The 12586-nt window shown below is 40.6% G+C and overlaps 1 protein-coding gene across 1 annotated transcript; it reads left to right on the plus strand.

The window, feature by feature from the left end:
- Positions 1-6460: 6460 nt before the first annotated feature.
- On the plus strand, positions 6461-11549 carry LOC134322115 (peptidyl-prolyl cis-trans isomerase FKBP10-like). The gene is made up of 6 exons (XM_063003985.1): positions 6461-6521; positions 7983-8172; positions 8835-8980; positions 9328-9517; positions 10460-10602; positions 11347-11549. Exons 1-6 carry the CDS (start codon positions 6461-6463, stop codon positions 11547-11549), a joined length of 933 nt encoding a protein of 310 aa, XP_062860055.1.
- Positions 11550-12586: the final 1037 nt, after the last annotated feature.

A 12586-nucleotide genomic window follows, 5' to 3' on the forward strand; every position in this document is an offset into this window, starting at 1 on the left:
TTAACGCGCATGTGCAAAAATCATGACGTCTTTTCAGTCGCTTCGTTGAGCATCGGTTTATTTGGAATATGTGTTTATAGCGGAATATTCTTTTTAAATTTCATGTTGTATGTTAGGTAGTTTGTGATTAAATACATACTTTAAAGTACTGAGTGAACTAGTGTAAGGGGTTTTATTGCTCCACCGCAAGTCAGAGGTTTTCACACTGCTGTATTCAGCCTTGCTGTCAATCAACTAGAATTACCGTGTCAGATTTATTTGTATATAAATCCTAATACAGGACATGCTCTTATTCACACACTAGTTTGTTTCTTCTCGTTTTGTCACACAAGATAAAGTTTTGATGCAGATACAAATAAACTATATCGTACAGGACAATAAGCAGTCTGTGTTATTATTTAAGGTTCCTCATCTCAGCTGCACTACCATTTACTTTCAAGAATAGTTTCATTCATGGTGATCTCTCTTGTTCATTTAAACTTCAGAAACTTCATCCATGTGATTTTAAAATTAACAAACAGTATGTAGAATAAGTTTAACCTATAGATCAGTACATTACACTAACAACACAGGGGGGAACACATTTACCTGGAGACCTGGGGAATATGGTTCCCCACATGTCAAGTCAAGTCAAGTTTATTTATATAGCGCTTTTTACAATAGACATTGTCTCAAAGCAACTTTACAAAATTCAGGACCAACAGATACAAAAACCCCTGTTGAGCAAGCCGAGGGCGACTGTGGCAAGAAAAAACTCCCTGAAAATTACAGGAAGAAACCTTGAGAGGAACCAGACTCAGCAGGGCCCATCCTTCTTGGGTGGCCTGGAGGATACTTTAAATAAATACACGATTTACACAAAGCATACAAACACAAAATTAAATGAACTAAAAGTTATAACTGACAATAGATAGATAAATAAATAAATAATAATAATAGAGTTATTATTCGGTCTAGTTTTCAATAAAGTCTGTAGTGAGTTCTTGTCATTCTTGGTGCAAATACTCCAGACCCGTCACATCCGGCAGGAGCAGCGTCGTTGTCACGGCAGTCTTGACTTTAATCCTTAACCTCGGCGGGTAAACAGGTTTCCATCAGAATGCCCTCGGAGTAAAACAACAGAGAGTGTAGTTAATAAAGTACAATGCTAGTTGAGTAAAACAGTTTTACAGAGAGTTTTAGACTCCGGCATCCCTAATTATTACAGCATAACTAAAAGGGAGAGCGAGCAGGTAACAAGGTCATGAAGGCTTTCATAGGACATCAGCGCCCACCTCCCCTACCCAAACCGGAGTGATCGGACAAGAGAGGCAGAACGACAGCAACCCAACATCCCTGATCACAACAAGTTTCTATGACCAAGAACCCCCAAGCTCTGCTCCTTTGTCTATATTAATCAAAAGCCTGAGAAAATAAATATGTTTTCAGTCTAGACTTAAACATTGAGACTGTGTCCGAATCCCGAACAGTGGCAGGAAGATTATTCCAGAGTTGTGGAGCTTTGTAAGAAAATGCTCTTCCACCAGCTGTGGTCTTTTTAATTCTTGGAACTATAAGTAACCCTGCATCTTGTGAACGAAGTGGACGCGCTGGGTTGTAGTGATTAATAAGTTCACTCAGATACTGTGGTACAGACCATGTAGCGCTTTATAGGTTAGTAAAAGTATTTTGTAATCAATGCGAAATTTAACTGGCAGCCAGTGTAGAGATGATAGAACAGGACTGATATGATCAAATTTTTTAGTTCTAGTTAGCACTCGAGCTGCTGCATTTTGAACTAACTGGAGTTTGTTTATGGATCTACCAGAGCATCCAGTTAGAAGAGCATTACAATAATCTAACCAAGAAGTTATAAACGCATGGATCAGTTTTTCGGCGTCATTAGCAGATAGTATATTTCTTATTTTAGAAATATTACGCAAATGAAAGAAAGCAACTCTAGTAATATTATTGATGTGTGTATCAAAGGAAAGATCTGAATCTATTGTGACACCCAAGTTTTTTACATCTGGGCTGGGAGTAACAGAGAAAGTGTTTAGGTTTAGCACCAGGTTAGACAACTTGTCTCTTGCAGCTTTAGAGCCAACAAGTAAAGAAAATTACACGACATCCAGTTTTTTATGTCGTTTACACTTTAATCTTCTATCTTACTGATTGTGTCAGTATCATTTGGTTTGGCTGATATAAACAGCTGTGTGTCATCTGCATAGCAGTGAAATTTTATGCCATGTTTATGAATAATTTCACCTAGTGGAAGCATATAGAGGGTAAATAATAGTGGTCCCAGTACCGACCCCTGTGGAACACCACACTTTACTTTTGTAGTTTCCGAGCATTTATTATTTACATAAACGAATTGCGAGCGGTCAGTCAAATATGATTGAAACCAAGAGAGTGCGAGTCCTTTAACACCTACTGTATTTTCTAGCCTCTCCAGTAAAATGTTCTGATCGACCGTATCAAACGCTGCACTAAGATCTAATAGAACAAGAAAAGAGACACATCCATTATCAGAAGACATTAACAACTCGTTAACTACTCTAATTAATGCGGTTTCGGTACTATGGTTGGGTCTAAATCCTGATTGAAATTTTTCAGTACAATTTTCATTCAAATAAGAGCATAACTGTTTGGAAACAACTTTTTCTAATATCTTTGATACAAAAGGAAGGTTTGAAATTGGTCTATAATTAGCTAGAACATGTGGATCAAGATTAGGTTTTTTAATCAAGGGTTTAATAACAGCACTTTTAAACAATTTAGGTACGTACCCAAGGCTAAGGGATGCATTGATTAATGTAAGCAGGGGCTCTACAATAGCTGGGAGTAAATCTTTAAGTAGACGAGTTGGAACAGGATTGAGTATACACGATGATGACTTTGATGATTTAATCAACACAGTTCATTTTGGGAGATTGGATTAAAGGAATTTAGTTGGATTACCTTGTTACTATTATCATTACTATTCTCAACAGTGCTGCTCAGAGTGAGTCCAGACTTAACATTGGCAAGTGACACACTCTAGGTTACGCAATACGGTCTCTAGGTTTTGAGTTGCCTGATCTAGTTCTTTAGGTTCTGATGCTGGTATATTTGGTAATTCTGGTAGGCAGTTTATGAATGCTGCTGCAGTTGCAGATGTAATAGTGCGCTTACATTTAAAACGATGTGGTTGCTGTATATTATTGGACAGGGACACTTCATAAATTAGTAGAGAGTGATCAGAAATTAAGTCATTCTGTGGTACAATTTCCAGGTTGTTTATGTTTATACCATAAGTAAGTATTAAATCTAAGGTGTGTTTACAGCGGTGAGTGGGTCCCGTTACATTTTGGGTGATGCCTAAAGATTCTAAAATAGAGTCAAACGCAATTTTGAGTGGATTACATTTATCCTCATAATGAATATTAAAGTCACCAACAATTAAAGCTTTTTTAAAACTAATTTAGAAAGAAAATCGGCAAATTCGTTAAGAAATTCTGAGTAAGGACCAGGGGGTCGATAAACAGTAACCAGCTTAAACATACTAGTTTTATCAGATGAACATTTATTGGCTATGTCAGAGATAAGAACTTCAAACGAGAAATAACAAGGACAGGAACTAGACAAGAGCTTAAACTAGGAAGCAAACCGACATGACAAAGGGAAACCAAAATAGTCTCCAATGCAGGATCCACAGCTGCCTCTTAAATGCCCTAAGCATTACCTCTTAAACAGGGTTGTAACGATACACTCTACCCATGATGCAATGCAATTCACGATACGATTTTTTAAACAAAATGAAATTGAAGACAAATTATGAAGTTTCCTTTTATTATTTCTCTTTAAAAAATAAAATAAACTGTATTTGTGCTTATCTTTTATTTCTCTAAATAATGAACAAACTATGCAAAACAATGCTGCACATTTCCAAAAAAAACCTGAAATAAAATAAATCCAAATTCAATAAATAAATGTATATTACAAATAAAGTATCCTCACATAAATAAATTAGAAAATTCTGAACCTGCAACCCTGTAGTGATGTCAACCATGACAGTTTGACATTTTTCCCAATTTAGTAATTTTCCATTTGCACCTCTCACATGCTGGAGAGGGAGGCTCGCTGACTAGCACCATTTTTAATGACGTGAAGTTGTCAACCGTTTTTTTTACATCAGCCAGTGGTGGATTTTTACAGACAGTGTTGTGTCAAAACCATTTAAACATTGTGAGTAACACCATAACACTGGCACATGCTTAGGTTAAATATCTTCATACCAGTAACAGTGGTAGCCTTGTGGGTAGAATTTTGGGCTATCAACCGGTTCAGTTCATTCAAATCTATGTGTAATGATTAACCTACTGTTTACCGTAGGTTTAACAGTATCATAGAAAGGATTTTAGACTTTTAATCTCTACAATTATTTATTTTATTAAAACTTTTTTTTCTCATTGTTTTTCATCACACACCAAGCCCACATGCCAACATGCAGCTGTGAAATCTCTGCACATAATAATCAGACTGCCATCCAACACCCAACTTCTTACATACAGATAAACAGTCATAGTTTGCCTTGTAGCTGGTCAGACTTTTAGTGTGATATAACAATAATTTAAACTTCTAGTCCAGTTCAATCCATCATAGGTCTTAAAACTCCAATAGCATAGCTCCAATAATAAAAGTAAAGGATAAATGTAAAGATAAACAAAAAAAATGAATAATAATAAATATGGGTCACTTGATAATTGATAACTATGTGAATGTAATGAGTAAAATAACATCAGCAAAATGCTATTAATAACAAAGTAATCAGGTTATTGTCCTTTTATATTGATGAATATGGTGATGAATACGGAGGAGTTTACTTCTTCTGCCCCCTGTGATTTTACACCATGTAGAGAAGCTCGCTGTCTGGCCTGGGAGAAATTTCTAGCACTTCACCAGAACCCACTTTAGTTGTTTTAGGTAATAGGTGTGAAACATCACCCAAAGATGATCTTTTCTGGAAATTGTAGCTTGTTGCACTGGGTACTGTCTGGGTAATGTTGGACATAATTTTCATAATTTATTTATTGTACCAGTGGCACAACACAGCATCCCAGTACAATAATAATCAAACAAGATACCACCAACATTATCCCATTCTAAATAAAATTGTTTTCCATTTGCCAGATAATAGACTACTAAACCATCCCTCATTCTCATGAGCACTTTACAATGTTTAGTTTTTGCTAAATCTGCTCTATATCTACTATATCTATCTACCTGTCTGTCTACCTGTCCGCCTGTCTGTCTATCTACTAATTACACTCATAATAATATCATAGTTTTAGTAGGCGCCGGCATTTACATTTGTGGCATTTGGCAGACGCTCTTATCCAGAGCGACTTACAGAAGTGCTTCCATAGTAAACAACTTAAGTGTTTAGTAAAGAGGTGATTAAGGTTTTTAATAGTTTTTTAAAGACAGCAAGAGTCTTCCTTTAGTCCTAGGTGGAGGATCAAGTCGAGCAAGACTAGTGACTCGGAGGTTGCGCGGTACCGAGTGGGTCGAATCTTCCTGTTGGTTTAGAGGAGGAACCAGCACGATCTTGTCATGTTGGCTATATGAGGAGAAAAGGTCAGCTGGTTATCCAGGACAACACCAAGGCTTCTTACATTATCAGATGGTCTGATCTGGGAGTCATCAAGAGAAATGACTAGGTCCTGGGTTGGAGACTGATCTCCATGAATAATGAGTAACAGCTGGGATTGAGTTTTTGATGATGAGCTGACATCCATTGTGAGATATCTCGCAGACATGCTGAGATGTGAGCTAAAACTTGTGATGAGCTGAGTGTCATCTGCATAGGAGTGGTAGGAGAAGCCATGGGAGGCTATGACCTTACCCAGAGAGCGGGTGCAGATAGAGAAAAGAAGTGGGCCAAGTACAGAGCCCTCAGAAACACTGATTGAGAGAGTTCATGGGAGTTATGGATCCCCTCCATGACACTTGGTAGGAGCGCCCTTCGAGGTAGGAGGCCATCCATTGCCATGCTGAACCTGTTACTCCAAGGTTGGAGAGAGTGGACAGGAGAATGCTGTGATTCACTGTGTCGAAGGCTGCAGAGAGGTCAAGAAGAATGAGGACCGATGACAGTTTGGCTGCTTTGGCTGCATGAAGCTTCTCAGTAACTGCTACAAGTGCTGTTTCCGTAGAATGCGCTGCCTTGAAGCCAGACTGGTACGGATCGTGGAGGTCATTCTGAGTGAGAAAGGCAGATAGTTGGTTATAGACAGCACGTTCAAGAATCTTTGATAGAAAAGAGAGGAGTGAGACAGGTCTGTAGTTGTTAATGTCTGTAGTGTCTAGTGTAGGTTTCTTTAGAAGGGGAATGACCTGAGCCTTCTTAAAAGCAGTAGGGACAACACCTGATGTCAGGGAGTGGTTGATGATGGGTGTGATGAAGGGGATTAGGTCCTGTGAGAGGTATTTGAGGATGGTGGATGGTATAGTGTCGAGTGTGCATGTGGTGGGATTGCTGTGCAACCTCATCCATGGTCAGTGGGGTGAAGCTGGTGAGTGTGTTGGTGGGTTGAGGGTCAGTTGAAAGTGGGTCAGTCAGAGAGAAGGATTGATTGATTTTGTTAATCTTGTCCTGAAAGAATGTTGCAAAGTCAGTAGCAGTAAGAGAGGCAGATGGGGGAGGAGGAGGAGGAGGAGGGTTTAGAAGAGAGGAAAAGATAGCATGAAGCTTACGTGGGTCAGCAGCAGATTGTTCAAGCTTGGCTTTGTTAAAAGATGTTTTTGCAGCAGTCACATCAGATGAGAACCTGGACAGCAGATCGTGGTAGGAGTGAAGATCAACACTGAGCTTAGATTTCCTCCACTTACTCTCAGCTGCCCTTAATTCTCTTCTGTTGCTGCGCAGTGCATCTGAAAGCCAAGGAGCAGGGTGAGAAGGTTTTCCTCGTTTGAGGGTAGGAGGACAGAGCTGATCGAGGGATGTTGAAAGAGAAGAGAGTAGAGTATTGGTAGCAGAGTTGAGTGGAAGGGTAGCAAGCCTGTCAGGGTCGGTAGTGAAGTTAGGATGTTGGAGATCAGCGAGGAGGAAGATAAAGAGTGAAGATTAGGGCGTGTTGTAAGGGTGTAAGTGTGGTTGGAAGTAGAAAGGGTTGGGAGATAGAGCGAGAAGGACACAAAATGATGGTCGGAGAGGTAAAGTGCGGTGACAGTGAGGTCCAGAGCAGAAGCTGGACGGCTGAAGACCAGGTCCAGAAGATTGCCTCCTTTGTGTGTCGGAGGGCTGTGGTTAAAGAGGAGGTCGAAAGAAGAGGAAGAAGACAGGAGGACTGAAGTTTGTCTGTAGGGAGGTTAAAGTCACCAAGAAGAGTCAGAGGAGTTCCATCTGAAGGGAAGAAACTCAGAAGAACATCCAGCTCTTCTATGAAGTCTCCCAGTGCGCCAGGTGGTCTGTAAATGACAATGATATGAAGAGTAATCTGAAAAGTAACAGTAATAGCATGAAATTCAAAAGATGAAATGTTAAGGTGAGAAACATTCACAGGAGTGAATTGCCATTTCCTGGTCAGGAGCAAACCTGTACCTCCACCCCTACCAGATCCTCTCGGTGTATGAGAGAAGGTGTAGGCAGAGGATAAGGCTGCTGGTGTTGCTGAGTTCTCGGTGGTGATCCATGTCTCAGTCAGTGCCAGGAAGTCAAGGCTGTGAGAAAGTGCAAAAGCTGAGATGAAGTCAGCTTTCTGGACGGCTCATTGACAGTTCCAGACCCCACCTACCACCACTGTTTGAGACTGTTGCAACAGTTGGGGGTAGATGAGGTTGCTGGCGTTGCTGTTCCTATAATGTGCCCTCTGATGTCACCTTGTTATGAATTTACACCTTGTCTGCAGAGTCCCTGACCAGTTTAATGTGGCAGAATAAATAAACTAATGTTTATTAAGGTATTAAGGTAACTCTTTACTGTAAATGTTCTCCTGTATAATGTGGTGTTTATTTAGGTAAAGAAATTCCTCCTCACGCTACGCTGGTGTACAAACTCCTGCTGGTGGATCTACACAATCCTAAAGACGACATCAGTGTGGAAGTTCAGACAGTTCCTGACAACTGCAGCCGTAAATCCATAGCGGGAGATTACATCCGCTACCACTACAATGGCACCTTCCTCAACGGAGAAGCTTTTGATAACAGGTGAGCTAACGGGGCTCGTATAAACCATATACGTAAAAATATACTGACATAAAAAAAAATAGGGTTTCAGGGTCTCAGGGAAATGGGTTCAATCCTTAACTCTGGTCACTGTAAGCCAGTGTGGCATTTTGTTCCCATGTTGGTTTCCTCGGTAGACTCCCATGTTCCATAAACCCTCTAGGTCAGGGTTTTTTTTAAACTTGTTTTCAAGCAACCCTCATTTTGTCCAGAATTTTTACCATGACCCAGGCAACCCAAACAAAGCATCAAGTCAAAAAACAATAAAACAAACTTAATTAATAAAAATTGTGGCAAATTGGGGCTTATTATTTTTTTCTGTGTCCCAATTCTTTGGCTCGTGACCCACTCAAGGGTTTGAAATACTGCTCTAGGTGTGAATGAGTATTCCTGCCTTGTGTACAGTGATCCCGGGTGATGCCAGACCCACCTCGGTCCTGATCAGGATGAAGCATTCACTGAAAATGAATGATTAAATAAATAAATGTCAAAATCAATGTGAATCTATTCATGTAGTTCTTACTGCAACTAAGAAAGAATGTAAATAAGACATTGCTGAGTTTATATTATTAATTAGAGTCATAAGGAAGTATTAATTACATCTTTAAATATCGTATAAATTGTGTGTGTGTGTGTTTTATCAGCTATAAGCGTAACAGTACATACAACACGTACATCGGCCAGGGTTACGTGATCTCAGGGATGGATAAAGGACTGCAGGGGGTGTGTATGGGCGAGAGGAGGAGGATCACCATGCCCCCTCATCTTGCGTATGGACAACAAGGAGCAGGTACGCCACCAAGGATAAACAGTGAACACCAGTGTGATGTGATAGTGGTTCCTGAACTGTAGTATAAGCACTATATATGGCAACTCTACTGTCTCGACTACACAGACATCAGACCTACTGTATAGTTTATTACAGAATAATAATTTTAGCTCTGATAGATCAAATACATCTTAAAAATAAGAGGGATGGAATCTCTGCTTGTGTCAGCAAGCATCCAAAATAATTTAAAGACGGTACAATACAATTTCCCAGATTTTCTTTTCAGGGTCTGCTTACATTAAAATTATTTAAATATCAATAAAGAAAAACATCACAATTAAAACATATTAAATGTGATATTTTGTCAGGTAAGGAAATCCCCGGCTCAGCCGTGCTGGTGTTCGACATTCACGTGATCGACTTCCACAATCCGAAAGACTCGGTGCAGGTGGACGTTGTGTCCAAACCCGAGGTGTGTAACGAGACGAGCGAGCTGAACGATTTCATCCATTATCACTACAACTGCACGCTGATGGACGGCACGCTGCTCTTCACATCGTGAGTTCGCTTCAGCCTCCGTGTTCGACACAGTCACACTGTTCTGGTGCTGCGTATTTCATTCATATCATTACGTACCGTTCCGTCACACTGCGGGTGTATCAGGTGCAGCAGTGTTGTTGGGATTTTTAAACACCTCAATGAAGCTGGGAGGAGAACAGTGCACCAGTCAAACATATAATGCCACCAGCACCCGGTGATTAGATAGTGTCCACTGAGAAAATTCCAGTAGAGAATTTAAAAATCCCAACAACACTGCTGCACCTGCTGCACCATTAGTGATCAGCCTCTGTATCACTTTTTTTTTCTGATCTTCTTCGTTCTGCAATATATTTTATACATACTAAAAAACCTTAACAGTACTGTGACAGTATACTGTCTAATAGAGGGTTAAGGGCCTTGCTCAAGGGCCCAACAGTGACAACCTGGTAGTGGTGGGGCTTTAACCAGCACTTTTAATTTCTAGTCCAGTACTTTAACCACTAGGCTACAGCTACCCTTAAAGCATGAAGTTTTATTGTTGATAAAACATGCAGCCACTGTTGGGCCCTTGAGCAAGGCCCTTAACACTCAAATAAAGTCACATGTTTGCTTCTATGACTAAAAGTGCAACTTTCTTACCCAGTTTGTATTTCGATCAAAGGCTGTGCCCACATAAATAGGGCCTGTCTGACTGCACAGTGGTCTCCTGCCAAGGTAGTGCAGCAGACCCAAACGGTCCAATGTAATAAAATACCACGACAAATTAAGTGCATTTAGGAACATGTCCAGATAAAGCTCTCTCGACTGTGGACAGTGTCAGTCATGTTTGAGCAGCTTCTAATTCACGGCGGGTGGTTATCGGATTACGTTTATTTAGACGGATGGATGGACGGGTGCATAAGAGACAGAAAACTGGATGGATGATTAAAAATGAGTTTGTTTTGTGCTGTGTTGGATCAGGAGTGATTACGCTGCTCCTCAGGACGTGGTTTTAGGAGGAGATAAAGTGATCGACGGGTTGGACGAAGGACTGAGGGGGATGTGCTCGGGCGAAAAGAGGATCGTCGTCGTGCCGCCGCACCTCGGACACGGAGAGAAAGGAGGTGAGAGACGACCGTGTTTACTATTTGGTAGGGCTGGGCAGTATGACCCAAATTGTGCATCACGGTATTTTTTAAGATTCTGACCTTATATCACGATATGTTGTTTTGTATTACTGGGACTTTTTATATTTCTGCAGCTGATTTTACTGTCATAAGTAGCATGTATATAATAATATAAGGTTTTGGGTGCTGTAAGCTTTGCTCGGCCCCACAAAATGACACAATAAATGATGGAATCAGTATGAGTGAAACAGGTGCACGAAATACAATTTTTATTGTTTATTGAATACTTAAGTATTGTACAATTACCGCTAGCTCTCTCTTTAACTAATAAAACCACATTTATAAACTTTATTGTACAACTTGACCACTGGTCTGTTGTAGAGAAGTGGACGACTTTAAATCTCTCCACTTTCAGTTCACTTATAACGTTGGTTTAGTATTTTTACCCTGGTAAGACAAACCTGGAATCCAGTGTTTTAATTATTTAATTAAGTGGCGAACAATATTATATGATTTGCTGCCTACTGAAGCCTACAGCTGTTGAAATGAACTATGCTGCGGTATGGCGGTATTGGAAAAATCCATACAGTACGAGGAATCAAAACCGGTATACCGAATGTACCGTCATACCGCTCAGCACTATGTTTGGAAACAGAAAGGTGGCACAGCGCTCTTACGTACCAACTCGGGTTGCAAACGATTTTATTGCTCATTTTAAATTCTCTTTCTCCTGTGTTTTAGCGAAGAACGTTCCCGGCAGTGCTGTTCTGCGCTTCGAGCTGGAGCTCATTTCCATACAGAAGGGGGTTCCTGAAGGTTATTTGTTCATTTGGCTGGGTGAAACACCCACTGAGATCTTCCAGTCCATGGATTTGAATCAGGATAAAGAAGTTCCACTGGAGGAGGTAAAAACTTTAGGAATTCAGAACACACTTACATGTTAACGTTTATTTCATCTTGTGCTCGGACATGGTGTGTGTGGGTGCTGCACGGTAGCACGGATCCTGGGGGCCACAGACTGAAATGTGAGAACCTCACTCAGCAAGCACTTTATTAGGAACACTAATCTGCACATACGTTGCTTATTTTACAAGCTACACCAACCATATAGATAAACGTTAAGGATATACAATTACTGACTGAGGATCTGTAGTAATCAGACGCTGGGTGTTTTAGATCATTTTCAGCACTGTACTTGGTGACATGGTATGAGTGTAGTAGGTGCAGCAGTGTTGTTGGGATTGTTCTTTTAATACTGTTTACATTTATCAGCCTTGTTATCAGGAACACATAGCCTGTTACTCTGTCCTATGGGGTTCCCTTGGGCTTGATATTTGGGGTCCTTTGGGGTGTACAGAAGCACAGACATGCTACAGTCAGTAACTGTATCCTACAAAGTTCATCAATATGTTAGATTATACACTGATCAGCCAAAACATGAAAACCACCTCCTTGTTTCTACACTCACTTACCATATAGCAGCACTTTGTAGTTCTACAATTACTGACTGTAGTCCATCTGTTTCTGTACATACCATTTTAACCTGCTTTCACCCTGTTCTTCAATGGTCAAAACCCCCACAGGACCACCACAGAGCAGGTATTATTTAGGTGGTGGATCATTCTCAGCACTGCAGTGACACTGACATGGTGGTGGTGTGTTAGTGTGTGTTGTGCTGGTATGAGTGGATCAGACACAGCAGCACTGCTGGAGTTTTTAAATACCGTGTCCACTCACTGTCCACTCTATTAGACACTCCTACCTAGTTGGTCCACCTTGTAGATGTAAAGTCAGAGATGATCGCTCATCTATTGCTGCTGTTTGAGTCGCTCATCTTCTAGACCTTCATCAGTGGTCACAGGACGCTGCCCACAGTGAGGTGTTTAAAAACTCCAGCAACACACCACCACCATGTCAGTGTCACTGCAGTGCTGAGAATGATCCACCACCTAAATAATACCTGCTCTGTGGGGGTCCTGAC

Source organism: Trichomycterus rosablanca, chromosome 10, assembly GCF_030014385.1.
Source record: "Trichomycterus rosablanca isolate fTriRos1 chromosome 10, fTriRos1.hap1, whole genome shotgun sequence".
NCBI classification, from domain to species: Eukaryota; Metazoa; Chordata; class Actinopteri; order Siluriformes; family Trichomycteridae; genus Trichomycterus; species Trichomycterus rosablanca.